Raw genomic sequence first — 21,814 nt, forward strand, 5'->3', positions numbered from 1 at the left:
TGTATCATTTATAAGACTAAACCTATATTGTGGTTGTTAATCGATTACACATATTTTGTGTGGTAAATTCGTAATTAGATCATAAGTAGGTTATCTCATCAGTGTTAAAATTTTCCACTCATTCTTACTGCGCGGTTTCTCGATGGCAACTAGTGTACGCAATGTGCTGTAAAAATTCAAGGCCTAGTTGAGACTAGGATCAAGTAAACAATAGGGCCTATCGGTACTTTCTTATGTCCGGGTCTCATGCGTAGTCTCATAAAAGGGGTTAATTGTTGTAAAATACTAAATGCATTTTCACCGCTTCTTTTTAAAATATACTACTATGCAACTCTGTTTACTTAAAAACTCCAAATATGAACAGTCTTTTTCATTATCGCCCACAAAGCATTATTTCAGTTAAGCCCTCACAATCCCCCAACATTCATAGAACAGCACTCCCCCCCCCCCCCACTCTAATTTTTTAGCTAGGTTTAGGGGGGGGCAAGAAAGGACGATATATATATAATGTATATATATATATATATATATATATATATATATATATATATATATATATATATATATATATATATATATATATATATATATATATATATATATATATATATATATATATATATGGCGTAGCGAGGTCGGGTGTCACCCGGTGCGGCACTTAATGATGTCACCCCTCCCCCAAGAGGCGTAGTGACCCTTCCCGGGGACAGACTTTCAAATTTTCGATTTGCACCCCCCCCCCCCCCCCTCAAACTTTCGATTTGCACCACCCCCCTCAAGTTTTTCTCTATATATTTTGCTATTTTTTGCCTTGATGTCACCCCCTTAAATGGTGTCACCCGGTGCGGTCCACACCCCCCGCCACCCCCCTCGCTACGCTTCTGTATATAGGCCTGCACTCGCTGCATAGCCGTGCTTGGCTACTAGGCTCACATTTTAAAGTTCTTTTTGGTGAATAGAAAACAGCAGAGAACAAAACACATAATAAATCACACAAAACATACTAAACACTACACAACACAACACGCCAAAGAATACAACCAATTTTGTAACTTGTAAAATAAATTACAATTTCACTTAATAATATGTATTAATAAAAAAAAAAATTAAGGGGAGCGAACAACAATAGGGGAAATAATAACTCATTAATACAATTTGGAAAACAAAATTCAATTTAAATCTTTTAAATACCATTAGGCCTATATAAAATAATTTCCGTTTGAAAGTTTAATATAGAATAGTTTTTTTTTGCATTAACTGTACAACCAATTTCTATCTTTTTCACAATCAAATATAATTATTAGAATATACCTATAATATAGGTTTTAAGTTCAAACAATGATCCAAGTTTATATAAATTAAATTGGTATTTTACGAAGGTATTATCTGAGTGCAAACGTCATCTTTACATTCTTCTACCGTGTAACAAAAATACATCTGCCTATAAATTTAAAAGCCCTTCAAAACATTATCTTATTTATGCCCTAGCAACCAGTGTTTCTTCCAGACTTTTTTCTCCGGGGGGGCACTTGAAATCTTCGGGGGGGCGGTAAACTTTCTTCGGGGGGGGCGGACACTGTTAAAAGTATATATTTTCTATATAAATTATATAAATTTTATTTCGTTCGGGGGGGCGGTAAAAATTTTTCGGGGGGGCTTCGCCCCCCCGAAGAGATGCCTGGAAGAAACTCTGCTAGCAACCTTTGTTAGCGCCTTTAATTCTTTTTGTTTTCGGTCTTTTCGCTGATTTATAATCCTAATTTATAAAAGCCCAATGTGCGCACATCTCTCTCTCTCTCTCTCTCTTTCTCTGTCCGCAAAAAATTTTCGCCGGACATCACGTCAGAATCGGCAGCGATATATCGAGAATTTTTTACGGACTTTTGTTGAAAATAATATGTTAGATGTTTTAAATGTATAACCACAATTTTATTTAAAGAAGAAAAATAAAAATTTAAGGCGTATTCGAATGTAGAGAAACAGTATTATTTATGCAACCGGAAAAGCATTAATATATGTGAAAAAGAACGCATAAAACTGTGACGTCACTATTGCTTATACATTAACTATTGACGTCATCTGCCTAAATAGCGAAGATGTTAGTGTACATTAAACCACGCAGGTGGTGCGGGTTCGAGACACACCAAGTCAACTTGGTTAATGTATTTATTTTTATTATGCTCGGGCTAAACTTAAAAAAAAAATTCTTTTAGGAATCTAGATCTAGATCTAGATTGTCGGGTGTCCGATAGGGCACTTCCCGGCGCCGCAGGCGCTTCAAATTTGGCAGGATCTTGCCTTGGGGCGACAGAACACGGGGGCCGGTTGGCCGAAAAGTCTACGATGAGGGGGTCAAAACTGACCTCGACTGACCGGTACCTTATATGAGCTATAAATCGAAAAAAAATGTCCACGGATTAAACCTCTTCATAACTCTTGAGGTCGTAGACCGACCCTCGGGCGAATTAATTAAGCATGCAAATTCTCAATGTTTTCGAAAGCCTAAGCGAAGCTGGGCAGCATGCCTAGTAAAATTATAATTGTGATCAACAATATTTAATCTTAACGAGCCACACTGTGAGCACGTGGATTATTTTAGCGTGTCTGATTAGAAGAATAAATTATAGGTGACGTCAATATTTCACGTAAAAGATTTATAAATAACTTGAAAATGCACGAGGAATAATATAACGGCATCAATACGTAATCAAGGGCGACCACCAGCAGTAAATTGGAAGAGACAGCGAGAGTTGTGTAAGTGGGTCTCTGTGTGTTTTATGTCGAGAATAATTAACGTGTGAGCCCTGGGGTAAATTTGTGTGGCCCCTGGGTGTGGTTCTGAGAGGTTGTACACCAGTCAGAGGCGGAGCAACAGTAGGCTTGAGCGCCCGCCTTATTGGCCCATCATCTCTTACCTACACCCCCCACTTGAAATAAATAGCCGGCTAAGTAATTAAACTAATTAAACGTCTTATTGAAGTTTTGTTTTTACCGATGTCCAAAAACAGACCGTTCAGAAAATATGCGACTTTTTTTTTTTTTTTTTTTTTTTTTTTTTTTTTTTGTAGTCATAAAAATTTAATGGCATAGAACATTTCACATATTATCTCAAATATGGATCCGGTCGATTCTTTCTCATGACGAATTATTTTTTACAAGTACAGTTCTTGGTGTAAAGCGCAAATGATCTGAGGTCATTTTAAAAATATTTGTAAGGCCTAGCTCAGGCTGAAGAAAATATGCGACGTTACTAGAAGTGTTGTAATCTCATGTTTTAATGTTAAGTTAATGGATAGAGATTAGGGTTAGAGCTATTGTATTACTTGGGTTAGGGTTTGGGTAAAGCCCGGTAAAGGTTAGAGGTATATTTGCAAGTCTTATTTGTTTTTAGTTAACTAACAGTAATCTAAGACCCTTTTTTTTAAAAAAAATCCATTATTTTGACTTCAAACACTGGTACAACACACAGGCCTACTTCAAATTTGCAAAAGCAGAGATTTTGAGAATGTGTGTTTGACTACTGGTCATTTCATATCTGTAGAGTTCTGGTCCCTTAACACACTGAGCTCAGGTTACTCTTCACTTTATTGCCTCTAATTTATATGCATAGGGGAAAGTTCAAACATTGTGGCTGGTGACGCACTTCGGTAGTTTAAAAATATCAACAGGAAACAGTGGAAAAGGGGACGAAATGGAAAGATGTCAACATTGTTCTGTTGTAACCGAGATACTTAAAATAAAAAGTAGGAGAGTCAAGACAAGAAGAAAAATAGAGTCAACGAACCAATTAGAACAGCGATCATCTAGTTAACGAAAAAAAAAAATTAAAACAGAAACAATCACCAAACAAATTAATTAATTATTCAAATCTGCTTCGGAAGCTGTTTGGTTAATACGGCGGGCGGGGTGACGAGGGTGGCGGGGCGGGTCTAATCACTGGAATAAATCGTAGCGTTGCAGATAAGGTTCCTGATTTCTGAATGGTGATAACGGAGGCCTTAGCTCGTCACGTTTATCGTCTGCTGCTGGTGATGACAGACGTGGATGGAGGTTTCAAGAAGTTTGTTCGGGTTAACGTTATACACAATTTCAATGTTATAAAGTTTCTATTGTACACATTTTTAATGTTTAAGTCCTATTTGTAGATCTGTAGTACTGTAAGTATGGGGTTAGTGTTAGTAAATAAGGATACAAGTTAACCGTTATTTGTGTTAATGAATATGGATAAAGTAAACGGTTACTTTTATCTATTAAAAATATCGAATATTTTGTTACAACGTTTTGAACAAACAATGTGTACTTAACCAGTATTTCTATATTAGTGATTCATAATACGCTTTATATTATTTAATAAATCAATTATTGCTACACTGAAGACGATTACTGAATGGACATTAACTCTTGCAACTAATGAGATTAAGTAATGTTAAAATATTGTTTTAAATGAACGAATTTAAAATTACATTACAAAACTAGATCGAGTTTTGTGATAGATATGGGTCGGATAATTTCATAAAAAGGAGTTCCAAGCGGATTGCTACAAATCATCAGCTAGTCGTTTGTCGGCGCCATGGAAGACGCCTTTTTCGCCCAGGCGCACAAAATTGGGTACGGCTACGTCCTGAACCTGCTCTGTGTCGTCGGTATCCTGGGCAACGTCTTGGTGCTCCTCGTGCTGTCGCAACAGCGCGCCATGACGTCATCGAATGCTGTGCACTACCTGCGGCTCTTGGCGCTCGCGGATATTTGCGTGCTGGCTTTTGCTGTCGGCCGGTACAGGTAAACTTAACATACTTTGTCCACATATTATGTAACACCCCCCTACACCGTATACAGCCCTTCCGTAGATTACTCACACACCCTACTCTATACAACAATATATAGCACTTCATTAGATCCGTCCGATTGTATATAACACACCAACTCTATATAACGATACATAGTATTACCTAACACCATACTCATATTATTTAGCATCAGTACCCAATATAAAGGTATATAACATTTCCTTTGAGTAACCCAATATTATAAAACACCCCTACATAACTTTATATAGCCTGCCGTGAACCCCCATAATAATATAAGAGTTCTGAAACCCCCACTTCCCTTCATAAATAAACCAAGACAATATTAGTAAGTTTAAAAAATTGTGAATCCTTAAATGCCATCAATGTAGAGAAAAGTGCTTGCTGTGCCTTTATTATTATCAAAGCTTTAGTTTAAATTGCATTAAAAAATTAATTTGTTTCAATTAACCGTTTCTAAATGGCAGAAACTTAGAAAGAATAAAATCAAATGCAGTATAACATTCTCCATACCACCACACCATACAACATAATATAACAAAATGATAATCGACACCCTACCTTTATGTAGTATCATCATCTTTTCCTGGTCATGCCCAAGACAAGTGGGGCAAATAAAGTAGAGTTCATCTACTTCAATAACCTCGGCATACGAGAGATACCGTGGTCTTTGTTTCCCTATATTTAGTCCGGTACCCATCAAAGCTGGGTTGACTCAAGGACGTCCTGCGCCGTAGTCACGAGTCCGAACCGAGATCTTCAGGCTAGCATAGAATGTAGATCTAACATGTGCACGATTCTTATTTCGATTTATTTTTCTATATCGTTGTAAACTGTTGACACGCTCTGCGCATGGCTTTATTTCTACTCAGATCGTACGCAATTTTCCTCACTGATCTACAACTCCAACAAACAGCGTTCTACGTAGATCCCTATGTGCAAGTGTATGTGGAGCCATTGTTTTTCGTCTTTCTCGGCATCTCCAGTTATATCACACTGCTGCTTTCTGTGGATAGGTACCTGGCTATAAGGTAACGTCCGACACGTGGTACCTGGCTATAAGGTAACTGCCGACACGAGGTACCTGGCTATAAGGTAACTGCCGACATAAGGTACATGGCTATAAGGTAAATGCCGGCACGAGGTTTCTGGCTATAAGGTAACGTCCGACACGAGGTTTCTGGCTATAAGGTAACTGCCGACACGAGGTACCTGGCTATAAGGTAACTGCCGGCACGAGGTGCCTGGCTATAAGGTAACAGCCGGCATAAGGTACCTGGCTACAAGGTAACTGCCGGCATAAGGTACCTGGCTATAAGGTAACAGCCGGCACAATGCACCTGGCTATAAGGTAACAGCCGGCACAATGTACCTTTATATAAGGTAACTGCCGGCACAAGGTACCTGGCTACAAGGTAACTGCCGGTACGAGGTAAATGTATATGATGTCACTGCCGGCACAATGTACCTTTATATAAGGTAACTGCCGGCACAAGGTACCTTTATATAAGGTAACTGCCGGCACAAACTACCTGTATATAATGTAACACAAGGTACCCGGCTATAAGGTAATTAAAGGTAAGTTACCTGTATATAAGGTAACAGCCGGAAAATATGAGCTCATTACACAGGTGATAAAGAAAAGAACGTTCAGGAAAACGGGCAAAGGAAATCAAACATTTGAACTGCAAGGAAAACTCAATCAATCAATGGCTGTATGACAACCAACGATAAGAGACCCACAATTAATCGTGCACTAACTTATGCACTCAGTCGCTGGTCCATAAACGCGGCATGTTGGTTCGCTGTGTTGTTGCTGGGATAGGGTTTCTTTCAGACATTTTTGTTCTCTCCGGTGGGGAGGGGGTACTTGAAACTTACGGGGGGTGGGGGGACGACGACGACGACTCATGTTAAAGTGGGGGAAGAGATGGTAGGTAGAGGTTGGTCGGTCTTTAGTGACGAAGGGGAGAAGCAGTGTTTCTTTCAGACTTTTTTCTATGGGGGGGGGGGGGCACTTGATATTTGGCGTGGGGGGCACTGGTAAAAGTATATATTTTCTATATAAATTCAATTTCATTCGTGGGGGGGGGGGGGGGGGGCGGTAGACTTTCTTCTGGGTGACGGAGCCCACCGCGAAGATATGCCTTGGTGAAGGGAGGGAGGGAGGAGAGAATAACGAAAATATGACGTCATACTTTTGAAGTTAAACAAGCACATTTAAACTGAATAATTAAAATTATTTAGTATTTTAAATATTTTTTCTTATAAATGGTACGCTAAAAAAAGTTTATAACAAATCTGGCTAATCTTCAACTCCATTTGCGTAAAATAAACGATATAAAATCGTGAATGGACAGGCTAAGTAGTTTTAGGAGGCTTCGATTCTTCCGCAAAAAAAAAAAACCTTAAAAAAATAAACCGGGAGTGATCTCCCCTAAACTTTCTCGAATATTTTTATATAAAATAACAGGGGATGGGAACTCGGGCTATAGACATGATTTTTAATCCATTTTAAATACTTAAAGTTTTAAAAATAGAATAAAATCTCGTAGACAAATTAATTGCACACCAAGTGAACGCGAAATAAAAAAGCGCATAATAGTGCGCAATATTATTAGTACTTTTAAAATTTACATTAGTTTTTTGAGAAATCGGAAGTAGCGTAAATTACTACTTCCGGTCAACGGAAATTACTCAAAATTTAACAGAAGGTAGAGAATTAGATCTTTTACTTACATGTGAAATTTCATTTATCTATCTGAAATAGTACTCAAGTTATAGGCTTTTGAAAAATTCAAAGTAGAAAAAGTACCACTTCCGGTTGTCGGAAATCGCTCAAAAGTTGATACGGATCTACGATTTTGATATAATACTTATATATGAAATTTCATCAACCTAGCTGTAACGGTACTCAAGTTATCGTGTTTACACACGGACACACACACAGACACACAGACACACAGACACACACACACACAGACATACGGACAAGATTGCAAAATTATGTTTTTCCGTATCAGTGAGGTGTAAAACGTCGAGATTTGTAAAAATCTCGATTTTTTTTTTTGCACGATTACAATACTTTCTCTATACTACGTATATACGAGAAAGTAAAAAACGGCAAAAAAGCAAAGCTTCATTTATAGGTGTGTGACAGCGTGGTCGAAATGTAGAGCGTTCTCGTTTGCAGATACACTTTAGTTCCCCTGGTAAATGGGCCGTCAGGTTCGAAGTGGTACTTTACTTACTTATTAATGGGCGGCTCCACATTTGTAAAAAAAAAAACCTCTTGACTTTCTGCTATAGGAGTGACACGGTGCTAATACGCTTTGCCCGAAAACATTACAATATTATGTTGTGTGTAGTTTAAAGTGGTTGGTTAGTACTCACGTGTGTAGTGAGGTTTAAAAAACAACAAAAAAAAAACGCCTTAAATTGTGTTACCTACTCAAGCATGTAGTCAGGGGTAGTTTAAGTGAGGGAAGTTTAAGTATACCTTAAACTTGAATTGGGTGTCTCCAAGGTACGTGTGTAGTGAGGTATAGTTTAAACACGCCTTAAATTGGGTGTTACCTACTCAAGCGTGTAGTTAGGAGAAGTTTAAGCACGCCTTAAATTGGGTGTTACCTACTCACGTGTGCCACCACTTGCAGGTACCCACTGTTCTGTCCCCACCCGCAGGTACCCACTGTTCTGTCCCCACCTGCAGGTACCCACTGTTCTGTCCTCACCTGCAGGTGCCCACTGTTCTGTCCTCACCTGCAGGTACCCACTGTTCTGTCCTCACCTGCAGGTACCCACTGTTCTGTCCTCACCTGCAGGTACCCACTGTTCTGTCCTCACCTGCAGGTACCCACTGTTCTGTCCTCACCTGCAGGTACCCACTGTTCTGTCCTCACCTGCAGGTACCCACTGTTCTGTCCCCACCCGCAGGTACCCACTGTTCTGTCCCCACCCGCAGGTACCCACTGTTCTGTCCCACCTGCAGATACCCACTGTTCTGTCCTCACCTGCAGGTACCCACTGTTCTGTCCTCACCTGCAGGTACCCACTGTTCTGTCCTGACCTGCAGGTACCCACTGTTATGTCCTCACCTGCAGGTACCCACTGTTCTGTCCTCACCTGCAGGTACCCACTGTTCTGTCCTCACCTGCAGGTACCCACTGTTCTGTCCTCACCTGCAGGTACCCACTGTTCTGTCCTCACCTGCAGGTGTCCACTGTTCTGTCCTCACCTGCAGGTACCCACTGTTCTGTCCTCACCTGCAGGTACCCACTGTTCTGTCCTCACCTGCAGGTACCCACTGTTCTGTCCTCACCCGCAGGTATCCATTGTTCTGTCCTCACCTGCAGGTACCCACTTTTCTGTGTCCTCACCTGCAGGTACCCACTGTTCTGTTTCCTCACCTGCAGGTACCCACTGTTCTGTCCTCACCTGCAGGTGTCCACTGTTCTGTTTCCTCACCTGCAGGTACCCACTGTTCTGTCCTCACCTGCAGGTACCCATTGTTCTGTCCTCACCTGCAGGTACCCACTGTTCTGTGTCCTCATCTGCAGGTACCCACTGTTCTGTTTCCTCACCTGCAGGTACCCACTGTTCTGTCCTCACCTGCAGGTGTCCACTGTTCTGTTTCCTCACCTGCAGGTACCCACTGTTCTGTCTTTACCTGCAGTTACCCACTGTTCTGTTCTCACCTGCAGGTACCCACTGTTCTGTCCTCACCTGCAGGTACCCACTGTTCTGTCCTCACCCGCAGGTACCCACTGTTCTGTCCTCACCTGCAGGTACCCACTGTTCTGTCCTCACCCGCAGGTACCCACTGTTCTGTCCTCACCCGCAGGTACCCACTGTTCTGCATGAAGTCCCGCTGGAACCCTGTGTCCGTGTACCTGCTGACAGCGGCCTGTACCCACGGGGTGGCGGGGTTGGTCTGTCCGCTCATCTTCTCCAAGGAGGTGAATCACGTGACTTACCTGAACATGACGGTCGCCGTAGTGGAGGTGACAGAGTTTGGCAGGAGCAGCATGTATGAGTGCAGGTAGTGTGGGACATGTTGTGTGGGTCAGGTAGTGTGGGGTAGGTATTGTGGGGTAGGTTGTGTGGGGTAGGTAGTGTGGGGTAGGTAGTGTGGGGTAGGTAGTGTGGGGTAGGTCGTGTGGGGTAGGTAGTGTGGGGTAGGTCGTGTGGGGCAGGTTGTGTGGGGTAGGTAGTGTGGGGTAGGTCGTGTGGGGTAGGTAGTGTGGGGTAGGTCGTGTGGGGTAGGTAGTGTGGGGTAGGTAGTGTGGGGCAGGTTGTGTGGGGTAGGTAGTGTGGGGTAGGTAGTGTGGGGTAGGTCGTGTGGGGCAGGTTGTGTGGGGTAGGTAGTGTGGGGTAGGTCGTGTGGGGTAGGTAGTGTGGGGTAGGTCGTGTGGGGTAGGTAGTGTGGGGTAGGTAGTGTGGGGCAGGTTGTGTGGGGTAGGTAGTGTGGGGTAGGTTGTATGGGGTAGGTAGTGTGGACAAATTGTGTGGGGTAGGTTGTGTGGGGTAGGTTGTATGGGGTAGGTAGTGTGGGGTAGGTTGTATGGGGTAGGTAGTGTGGGGTAGGTAGTGTGGGGTAGGTAGTGTGGGGTAGGTCGTGTGGGGTAGGTAGTGTGGGGTAGGTCGTGTGGGGCAGGTAGTGTGGGGTAGGTTGTATGGGGTAGGTAGTGTGGGGTAGGTCGTGTGGGGTAGGTAGTGTGGGGTAGGTAGTGTGGGGTAGGTAGTGTGGGGTAGGTCGTGTGGGGCAGGTAGTGTGGGGTAGGTTGTATGGGGTAGGTAGTGTGGGGTAGGTCGTGTGGGGTAGGTAGTGTGGGGTAGGTCGTGTGGGGTAGGTAGTGTGGGGTAGGTAGTGTGGGGCAGGTTGTGTGGGGTAGGTAGTGTGGGGTAGGTCGTGTGGGGTAGGTAGTGTGGGGTAGGTCGTGTGGGGTAGGTAGTGTGGGGTAGGTAGTGTGGGGTAGGTCGTGTGGGGTAGGTCGTGTGGGGTAGGTCGTGTGGGGTAGGTCGTGTGGGGTAGGTAGTGTGGGGTAGGTCGTGTGGGGTAGGTAGTGTGGGGTAGGTAGTGTGGGGCAGGTTGTGTGGGGTAGGTAGTGTGGGGTAGGTCGTGTGGGGTAGGTAGTGTGGGGTAGGTCGTGTGGGGTAGGTAGTGTGGGGTAGGTAGTGTGGGGTAGGTTGTATGGGGTAGGTAGTGTGGGGTAGGTTGTGTGGGGTAGGTAGTGTGGGGTAGGTTGTGTGGGGTAGGTAGTGTGGGGTAGGTAGTGTGGGGTAGGTTGTATGGGGTAGGTAGTGTGGGGTAGGTCGTGTGGGGTAGGTTGTGTGGGGTAGGTAGTGTGGGGTAGGTTGTGTGGGGTAGGTTGTGTGGGGCAGGTTGTGTGGGGCAGGTTGTGTGGGGTAGGTTGTATGGGGTAGGTAGTGTGGACAAGTTGTGTGGGGTAGGTTGTGTGGGGTAGGTTGTATGGGGTAGGTAGTGTGGGGTAGGTAGTGTGGGGTAGGTTGTGTGGACAAGTTGTGTGGGACAGGTTGTGTGGGGTAGGTTGTGGGGTAGGTAATGTGGGGCAGTGTAGGGTAGTGTAGGGTAGGTAGTGTGGGGTAGGTAGTGTGGGGTAGGTAGTGTGGGGTAGATAGTGTGGGGTAGGTAGTGTGGGGTAGGTAGTGTGGGGTAGGTTGTGGGGTAGGTAATGTGGGGCAGTGTAGGGTAGTGTAGGGTAGGTAGTGTGGGGTAGGTAGTGTGGGGTAGGTAGTGTGGGGTAGATAGTGTGGGGTAGATAGTGTGGGGTAGGTAGTGTGGGGTAGGTAGTGTGGGGCAGTGTAGGGTAGTGTAGGGTAGGTAGTGTGGGGTAGGTAGTGTGGGGCAGTGTAGGGTAGTGTAGGGTAGGTAGTGTGGGGTAGGTAGTGTGGGGCAGTGTAGGGTAGTGTAGGGTAGGTAGTATAGGGTAGGTAGTGTAGGGTAGGTAGTGTAGGGTAGGTAGTGTGGGGCAGTGTGGGGTAGTGTAGGGTAGGTAGTGTGGGGCAGGTAGTGTGGGGTAGGTAGTGTGGGGCAGTGTAGGGTAGTGTGGGGTAGGTAGTGTGGGGTAGGTAGTGTGGGGCAGTGTAGGGTAGTGTAGGGTAGGTAGTATAGGGTAGGTAGTGTAGGGTAGGTAGTGTGGGGCAGTGTGGGGTAGTGTAGGGTAGGTAGTGTGGGGCAGGTAGTGTGGGGTAGGTAGTGTGGGGTAGATAGTGTGGGGTAGGTAGTGGGGGTAGGTAGTGTGGTGCAGTGTAGGGTAGGTAGTGTTAGACAGGTAGTGTTGGGTAGGTAGTGTTAGGTAGGTAGTGTTGGGTAGGTAGTGTTAGGTAGGTAGTGTTGGGTAGGTAGTGTTAGGTAGGTAGTGTTGGGTAGGTAGTGTTAGACAGGTAGTGTTAGAGAGGTAGTGTTAGTCAGATAGTGTGGGGTAAGTAGCTTGGGTCAGGTATTATGCGCAGTATTTTGGAAAACATAGAGTAGCCATGTATTTTTAAGTTTTCATTTGATCTAAAAAAAAGTATATAGACCCGACATGTATGTTTGACTTTTACTACTATGAAGTAAATTACTTGATCTTATTCCAGCTTCAATCAGTTCGTGATTCCACTGATCTGGTACATCATACCTTGGTGCGTCATGGTCGTTATAAACACCATGCTCTACATAGAGGCAAGTTGTCTTCTCATTTCTTCTCAAAATATTTTTTTTCACTATGGTATAGAGGCAAGTACTAGAGTTTGTCTTTTTTTTCCATAGGCTATGGGCCTACTTAGTAGAAGGAGTTTTTTTTTTTTAAATTTCTTATTACTAAACATTTTTTTCACGATGCCATAGAGGCAAGTAGACTTCGCTCTTCTGATTTCTATATTTTTGCTATTTCATAGAGGCATCATCACATAGGGTTAAATAGAGACGTTTAACTTTAGGGTTTATCAAGGTCTAACTTTAGCAAAGAGGAGATTAATTTTATGGTCTATCAAGGTCTAACTTTTGCAAAGAAGTTTAACTTTCGCATAGGCTCTCTTGATATTTAACTTTGCACAGAGATGTTCAACTTTCACTTAAGGCCTACTAATGCTGAACTCCAAAATATTATGTAAACCAACCGCCAGTAACGCGAGTGTGTCATGCATCAACTCAGGTCCAGAAATCCTCCCAGCTGCGTGTTGACCTTCCCGACCTGCCCCAGCCCAACCGGAAGCTGTCACTGCTCATCGTGCTGGTCGTGTTCCTGCACATGACCTGCAACTTCCCCAGGTGCATGGTGGCCGTGTATAACCTGGCTCACCCCGGGGGTCACCGCAGGCATGACGGGAGTTCAACCTGCGGCCCGGGGTCACAGTCCAGCGCCTACGCTTTCATCACTGTGAGTATGTGTGACACACGGCCATGACATTAGCTTACACACGGCCATGACCTTAGACACGGCCATGACCTTAGACATGGCCATGACCTTAGACACGGCCATGACATCCAGCATATTGACCAAAACCGTCCCCACTATCTAAAATCGCGTTTGGCATTATCAAATCCGGTCCGGTCCATGACCCATGACAGGATACGATATGCGCTTTAAGATTTTTTAACACAGGTGCTCAGTGTGTTAGGAGGACTTTGTTGTGTCATCAGGGATTCTCTGAGATTGTTTTCAATTTTCTGGTATCCGGTAAAAGTTCGTCATGTTCGAGATTCTAACATGGACTAAAGTCTGATATTGACAATAGTCCCACATTGATTAAAGGCCAACATGGACTGAAGGCCGACATTGACTAAAGTCCGACATGGACTAAATGCCGACATTGCTTAAAGGCCAAGATGGACTAAAGGTCGACATGGACTAAAGGCAACATTGACTAAAGGCCGACATGAACTGAAGCCCGAATTGGACTAAAGGTCGACATAGAAGATAGCTAAAAAAAAACCTAACAAAAAAATGGTACAAATTAACAGAAAACAATTCGACGAAACAGCAACACAACGTGGGGCACCGAAAAATCCCTATGACCAAAGTCCGAGAAGTATTTCTTACGATAAAAATTCATACATCGAGTGTGATTTTTAGATCAGCAGTTTTGATTTAACTAATTAAGCCATTTCCAATTTCTTTTCAGGTTGTTTCCAACATACTAAATGTCATGAACAGCTGCATCAACATTATCGTTTACTGCGGCTGCGGATCTAAATTTAGACAAGAATTACGTCACTTCCTGACATGCCGGATTTGTAAAAACAGAGTCTCTCCAATCAGCAGCGTCGCTACACACCACGTGACGGCCCTCGCAGGAACGAATTTAAAATGAAAAATCTGTAGGGTGAAGACTGGGTATATTATGGGCTAGGTGGTGTAATAGAGAATAAATATACACACATATAGCCAGTGGCGTAGCCAGGATCGTCTCAAGGGGGGGGGGTCCAATTTTTACCCCGGACAAACTTTCGATTTGCACCCCCCTCAAACTTTCGATTTGCACCCCCCCCCCCCCCCTCAAACTTTCGATTTGACCCCCCCCCCTCAAACTTTCGATTTGCACCCCACACTCAAACTTTCGATTTACACCCCCCCTCAAACTTTCGATTTGCACCCCCCCTCATACTTTTTATATATATACCGAGGGTTCTGTGGGGGGGTTATGACCCCCCCCCCCTAACTATTCATTTGATTTGTTAATGGTCCGTATAGCACTTTCTAGAAAAAATCCATATTGTTAACTTCAATGAATTAAATATGTTCACAAATCAACAAAAACAAAATTTCTTTCTTGGCGGACCAAGCCCACCGATAATAATATTACAAGACACATGATAGATACCCCATGAAATTCAGTGTTACTTCCAGACTTATTTCTAAGGGGGGGGGGGGGGTGGGCGCACTTGAAATTTTCGTGTAGGAGGGGGAGGCGGACACTGTTAAAAGTATATATTTTCTATATTAATTCCATTTCGTTGGGGGGGGGGGGGGGGGCTCTGCCTGGAAGAAATTAGGAAACTGTGATGCTGTATATGTATTCAAGTTGGACGACATGGTCGGACGGTAGAGTATACGACTGCTAACCCGAAAAATCTCAAGATCAAACTACGTACAAGTACGTAGAACGTCCCTGAGTCCGCGCAACTGTGATGGGTACCTGACTCATGTTAGGGAAAGTTAAGTCGGCTGGGCATAGTGCTGACCACATTAAAACTTAGTATCTCGAGGTCACCAAAACAGGTGAACTCTTCTTCACCTACCTTATCGACCGTCAGGTTCGAAAGGGCACTTCACACTCTTAGATGTATCAAACGCAAGCTGAATATATTGTGGATATATTTTACCAGCTGACAGACACGTTATGTTTGTGCTATGAAGTATTTTGGTGCTGTTGTGAACTTTAACGTAGGTGCCAGCTTTGTACAGATTATATATATATATATATATATATATATATATATATATATATATATATATATATATATATATATATATATATATAATTCTTATACTACTTTTAGTTCATATATTAAAAGACATAAGGAGAAATCATATTGGCAGAATATGCTTTATAAATAGTTTTTAAAAGAATCGGTTTTCTTGTCGCTATATTTTAATGTAACTTAAATGCACCTAGACTAGACCTAGGTCAGATTGAAGCACAAAAAAATATATATCGGAAGACAAACGGTGGTCCTGATTTGAAATAATAGCTACCAAAAGTTTGTCTTATATAGTAAAATTATTATTTTTTCAAGTACATTGTATTTGCGAATCTTATTACATTAATTTTTAAAATATTAAAATTCTATTTTTAAGCTTAAAATTTAAAATTGTTCTAAATTTATTAATTTTTAAAATATGTATAAACTGGTTTTATGAAATTAGTTGGGACAAAAACTATTCATTCATTCTTTTCCAGTCCAGATTTTTTCCCCCGTGTGTCGTCCCCTTGTTTGCTGTAGTATTGCAAAGTACATCATCAGCGTGTGAGGACTGATACAGAATGGCTGTAGTAATACTTCGTTATGAATTGTGCTTTCATCTAATTCAAAACGCTTTATTTCTACATAATCAATAATACAAAACGCTTGCTTGCAATTTTTAAAAACTGAAAATTAAAATAGTTTAATTATTTTTATCATAACAAGTAGCCTACTAGTATTGAATTTCGTAAGATATTTTTACTGAAAATGAATGGTGCTTACAGCTTATCAATTTAAATTTGTTTTTGTTTACCAAAAAGACTGACATAAGATTGTTTTGTTCAGAGTAAAGGAACCTGTTTATTTAAACTTTTATTTTTGCTTATAGTGTTTTAGGTTTTGAACCTAGAATAAATATAATTTTGTCACTAACCAATAGATTAAAACAACACAAATACGTCGCTGCTAATTTATCCTGACAATCCGAGTACAAGATACCATCTCGGGGTAAAACAACGTGATCAGACACGACCAACTTTGATATTATCTTGTCATAACGTTATCGTTATCGGCTCCCGGTCTATAACCCCCCCCCCCCCCCTCGAACAAAACCCTCCGCGACACAAACACCCTTGGACAAAACCCTCCTCGACACAAACCCCCTTGGACATAAACCCCTCACTGCCTAACCCCCCCCCCCCCCCGTGATAACAACCCACCAATTGTGTTATTGTTTTAGTTATGATCTCCGGTTCTTGTCATCATTAGTATTTCCTTATATAAACTTCACTGGGGGGAGGGGGTTTTTGTCCACAAAGTGGGTTATGTCACAGCCGGGGGAGCGGGTTGTCCAAGGGGTTTATGTCGCGGTTTTATTGTCCATTGTATTTTTGTCGGGGGCGATGGTTTATGCCTATAGAGTTTTTGACCGCAGACCATAGTTATCTGACAGGAACAACTTAGATGTTATCGTATCATAGTGGACAGTGCTGCGCTGGAGACAGTCGATTATGTCATGACATCAGTGGCTTTGGACTCGGCCTCAAATGCTGTCGCACTTATTTAAAAAGGGTTTTAGCTCCCTACCCCCTCCCTCCCATCATCAGACATAGTCCGACTTTCCACCTCCCCAATCATGTAAGACCCCTATAAAGTTTTTAAATTGAATGCTAGTATTGCTAGACTTGCCACATAGACCGTCAGGTTTGAAAGGCAAACTTTATTGCTAGACTTGTACAAAAGCAGGCTAAAACTACTTCGCCTGCAGAAGCTGATTACAACAACGAGCCTGTATATGCAAAAGGAAAAAGAAGAAAGTAGTCAAGCAATATAAAAAACCAAAACCAAAAATAAAATAAAAAATAAAACGATGGTTAATGAATGAACTCAAAGAACAATGGTTTAACCCCTACGTTACCTGTGAAAAAACAGCATAGCATTAGTCCGTGTTATCTATTGAATCAACATACTTAAGTAAAAAAAACAAAAACTAACAATTGAATAATTCGATTTTTTTTTATTTTACCCATAAATATTTATCAAGAAAAATTATTGTAAGACTTGATACGAAAATATACATTTTTTTTTAGATTTCTAACAATCGATGTTTTAAAAATATTTTGTTAATGGCGCGTTGAACGAATGAGAACATTTTGTGTTTAAAAAATACATAATTTAACGATGGTATAGGCTTAAATAATCAGGCTGTTTAGTTATTCAAATATAACACGTGTTGAGGTGTCTAGATGTTGACATAAACCAGATGTTTAGGTGTCTAGATGTTGACATAGACCAGATGTTTAGGTGTCTAGATGTTGACATAGATCAGATGTTGAGGTGTCTAGATGTTTAGGTGTCTGGATGTTGACATAAACCGGATGTTGAGATGTCTGGATGTTGACATAGACCAGATGTTGAGATGTCTAGATGTTGACATAGACCAGATGTTCAGATGTCTAGATGTTCACACCGAAGATGTGTACAGATGTTCAGATGTACCTGGGTGCCTGCACCTTATTGGGACCCAAACAATTTTGTCCACAGTGGTGCTTGAAGTCAAAGTCTGGCTGGATGGGGAACTGAAAGAAACAAAAACAGCACCTCCATATTCACACAGTAACAAAACAGCACCTGCATATTCACACAGTAACAAAACAGCATCTCCATATTCACACAGTAACAAAACAGCACCTGCATATTCACACAGAAACAAAACAGCACCTCCATATTCACACAGTAACAAAACAAAACCTCCTTATTCACACAGAAACAAAACAAAACCTCCATATTCACACAGTAACAAAACAGCATCTCCATATTCACACAGTAACAAAACAGCACCTCCATATTCACACAGTAACAAAACAACACCTCCATATTCACACAGAAACAAAACAGCACCTCCATATTCACACAGAAATAAAACAGCACCTCCATATTCACACAGAAACAAAACTGCACCTCCATATTCGCACTTGTGTATATTTACACCCTTTAATGATTCAACCCAAATTAGAATCATAACTTGACAATGTAGGCCTACACCTCAAAGTGAGGCAGACCCACAAATATTCTGTATTTTATATCGTTCTATTGTAATCAAAACTAAATCGGTTAAACGCTAGTCTTCCTTTTCCTATCATTAAAGGATTCTTGCAATCGTTCTTTAAACCCAGTGAAAGGGGTATAATGGCATCAGTTTTTACAATTTATAATTTATATTTGTATAAAAATTCCGACTGAGCTATCCAGTGTTAAGAGTGACCATAAAGATGCGCCACGGAAAACTACGTTTCAAATTGAGCAGTCCTAGAGAAGGAGTGACTACATGTACAATGCTACCCCAAATATGATGGTCTACCTGCTGTACGACCAGAGGCGTAGCGACCCTTCCCGGCGCCCGGGGACAAACTTTCGATTTGCACCCCCTTCAAACTTTCGATTTGCACCCCCCTCAAATTTTCGATTTGCACCCCCCCCCATCAAACTTTTGTTTTCACCTCCCCTCGAACTTTTGATTTACACACCCCCCTCAAACTTTTTATTTATTTTTCCAACCCATTTTGGCGCCGACCATATGCCCCCATGCCCCCCTCGCTACGCCTCTGTGTAAGACCCAACAATAAAGGGCCCTATACGACGCACCAATGCTAGTGCATTGGTATACGAACCACCTAGCAAAACGCCCTTGATAACACCGACTAATAACGGCACCCTATACGACCTACCTTTGATGGCGCCCTGTTGTACGACCCACCAATAATGGGCCCTCTATGACCCACCTTTTGGCCTCCTGTACTACCGCACCTATAAGGGCCACTTTGTTACCAAGGTTTGCTTCATGAGCCTCGACACGCACTCCTCACACATTAATGTCGACTTTCCCTTTTAAAAACCCCGACTGTATAACGCATCACCCCCCCCAGAGGCGTAGCTACCCCCCCCCCCCGGCGCCTGGGTACAAACTATCAATTTGGCGCACCCCCCACCCCCTGATATTTTTTATGTTTATAATTCAAAACTTCAGCGGAAATTAGCTTTTAATATTTTTTCAACCCATTCATGCGCCCATAAGGTCGGCGCCTTGGGACATATGTACCCACCCGCCCCTTCTTCGCTACGCCTCTGCAACGGTACTCATCAAGATAGGTGCGACATTTTTCTTACAACACTCGTACTTGAGCTTGTAATTGGGCACGGCCTGCATCATAAGCTTAGACTCCCTGCCCCCCCCCCCCATCACCCCCCCCCCCCGTAGTTTACTCACCAAGATAGGTGCGACATTTTTCTTACAACACTCGTACTTGAGCTTGTAATTGGGCACGGCCTGCATCATAAGCTTAGACTCCCTGTCTTCCCCCCCCTCCCCTCACCCCCCAACCCCAGGTGTACTCACCAAGATAGGTGTGACATTTTTCTTACAACACTCATACTTGAGCTTGAAATTGAGAACGGCCCCCCCCCCTCCCCCCTCCCCTCACCCCCAGATGTACTCACCAAGATAGGTGCGACATTTTTCTTACAACACTCGTACTTGAGCTTGTAATTGGGCACGGCCTGCATCATTAGCTTAGACTCCCTGCCCCCCCCCCCCCTCCTCTCGCCCCCACCCCCAGATGTACTCACCAAGATAGGTGCGACATTTTTCTTACAACACTCGTACTTGAGTTTGTAATTGGGCACGGCCTGCATCATAAGCTTAGACTCCCTGTCTCCCCCCCCCCCTCCCCTCACCCCCCCCCCCCCACCCCCAGATGTACTCACCAAGATAGGTGCGACATTTTTCTTACAACACTCGTACTTGAGTTTGTAGTTGGGCACGGCCTGCATCATCAGCTTAGACTCCCTGTCATCGCAGTCCTCGCACGCCTTCTCGTACCAGCTCTAGCAGCAGAACAGAAACGCCATGATGACCGGCGCCAGGATCAGGTAGAACAGGATCACCTGTCACGTGGAGAGAGGACGGAGGGAGGGGGGGGGCTAAGTTGTGTTGTGGATAAGGTGTGTGTGAAGTAGAGCGTATCAAAATCTTTCGTCGGCTAGTCTATAACGTCAAAAAACATGTCAGGTACCAAGTATAGGTTCTCGTAAATTTAAAAAAAAAAATGGTTGTCAAATTCAGAGTTTTACAAAGGGGAGCTACTAGAATTCCACAAATCATACATTAATAAAACTAGTTCCCTCCCTTGTTATGCCTAGCTTTGTGTGTGGGGTTTTTTAATTTCATGCCTATGAATTCCTGAGTTTTTATTTTCCGTTGGGGGTTTTCATTGTTATGCCTTTAAGGTTGAAGCTTTAATGTCTCCGATCATGTCCTTCAGGCCCAGGTTTTTAACGTATTTTTTTTTCTTTAGTTCCATCTAGTATTTCTCGGGTATCGCCATACCCGACAATTGAAAATAGTTTTTGTCTTTCGTAAAACAGCGGCGCTTTGTATTGAAACTATGAAATGAATTTAATAGAATCGCAATTCTAAATCCTAAGATTTATCCGTAACCTCGACATTACCACCCCCCCCCAAGTGCCCCCCCCCCCCCCCACCCCCGGAGAAAAAAGTCTGGAAGGAACACTGAACACTAATATTCAGCCCATTAGCATTTCTTACAAATACCATTACCCTTGGCATTACTATTAGTATTAATGCACCACTGATCACAATAAACTACCACTTACGTATGTACTCTGCTTAGAGGCAAAGAAAAACCCTTTGTCTTTATCCAGAATCTCACCGGCCTCTCTACAGTTTGCCCCCTCACAATTGAAATGGGAACCTCCTCTGACGTCCATTGTGGGGGTGTTGCCTCTCAAAACACGTGTTTAGTTCTCAGCCACAACGCTGATATTACGCCTTTTCTTTTGTTTTCGTGTGGCGTTCAACACTTTTTTTTAGACATCCGGTTGCGTTACAACTTCCGGGGTTTGGTTTGTAAAAAAGCAGAACGTGAAAAAAAAAATATAAAAAAAAATTAAGTAACCAGCTCTTAAGGAAACAAATTAAATAATTATGACACAACTTTAATATAATGTAACGTACTTTAAATAAATGAAAATATTTTTTAAAATTGTTAGATGTTAACATGCTGTAAAATCGATTGGAAACCTATTACGTTTTTTTTTAAAGATAAGAAGGCCAATATTTTATTTTACAGTTCGTATATTTGCTTGATTTGGGTTTTTGTCTGGTTTTTGTCTGTATTACATCATCAGCTATGATTTGGGTTGAATAATTTAAATTTGTGTCTATTAAAAAAAAAAAAACTTGGTGTTATGAGCTATTGTTTGTATATTTGTATGTGTGAAGTTACACTCTCATTCATTTCGATATTTTTCTCTTTTCAGAACATTCTAGACGTGAATGTACAAGTTCGCTGGAATTATTAAACTATCGCAGATTATAATTAGCCAAAAAAAAAAAACAACTTTATCTGGTCGGTCTTATTCAACTAAGACACCAAAAAGCAGTCAAATCTACTTCAAGAACCTTCTATAATAAACAGTTCAAAACAGTTCATAATAAACTATTCATAGTAACCCGTTTATTATAAAATGTTTATAATAAAAGGTACATAATAAATCCTCTATTTCTGTTCATAATAAA

At 42.3% G+C, this 21,814-nt stretch overlaps 1 protein-coding gene and 1 long non-coding RNA gene across 2 annotated transcripts; one reads left to right on the forward strand and one right to left on the reverse strand.

The window, feature by feature from the left end:
- Positions 1-4,570: 4,570 nt before the first annotated feature.
- Positions 4,571-14,123, forward strand: LOC131948109 (FMRFamide receptor-like). Its single transcript, XM_059309626.1, has 5 exons — positions 4,571-4,779; positions 9,649-9,846; positions 12,408-12,492; positions 12,965-13,189; positions 13,935-14,123. The coding sequence occupies exons 1-5, from the start codon at positions 4,571-4,573 to the stop codon at positions 14,121-14,123; spliced, it is 906 nt and encodes a 301-aa protein (XP_059165609.1).
- Positions 14,124-17,246: 3,123 nt separating this feature from the next.
- LOC131948114 (uncharacterized) lies at positions 17,247-21,109 on the reverse strand. Its single transcript, XR_009387973.1, has 3 exons — positions 20,890-21,109; positions 19,981-20,160; positions 17,247-17,795 (listed from the first exon to the last, which is right to left on the reverse strand). It is a non-coding gene; the product is annotated as an uncharacterized LOC131948114 (long non-coding RNA).
- Between the last annotated feature and the right edge of the window lie 705 nt (positions 21,110-21,814).

This window comes from Physella acuta, unplaced genomic scaffold, assembly GCF_028476545.2.
Source record: "Physella acuta isolate Inbredline_101_S28 unplaced genomic scaffold, ASM2847654v3 ptg000623l, whole genome shotgun sequence".
NCBI classification, from domain to species: domain Eukaryota; kingdom Metazoa; phylum Mollusca; class Gastropoda; family Physidae; genus Physella; species Physella acuta.

Excerpts from the sequence above, each read along its gene's own strand:
- LOC131948109 (XM_059309626.1), top strand. The coding sequence starts at position 4,571 with ATGGAAGACGCCTTTTTCGCCCAGGCGCACAAAATTGGGTACGGCTAC. Across the intron at positions 4,780-9,648 it reads TTTGCTGTCGGCCGGTACAG|GTACCCACTGTTCTGCATGA; the intron begins GTAAACTTAACA and ends CCTCACCCGCAG. Across the intron at positions 9,847-12,407 it reads AGCAGCATGTATGAGTGCAG|CTTCAATCAGTTCGTGATTC; the intron begins GTAGTGTGGGAC and ends ATCTTATTCCAG.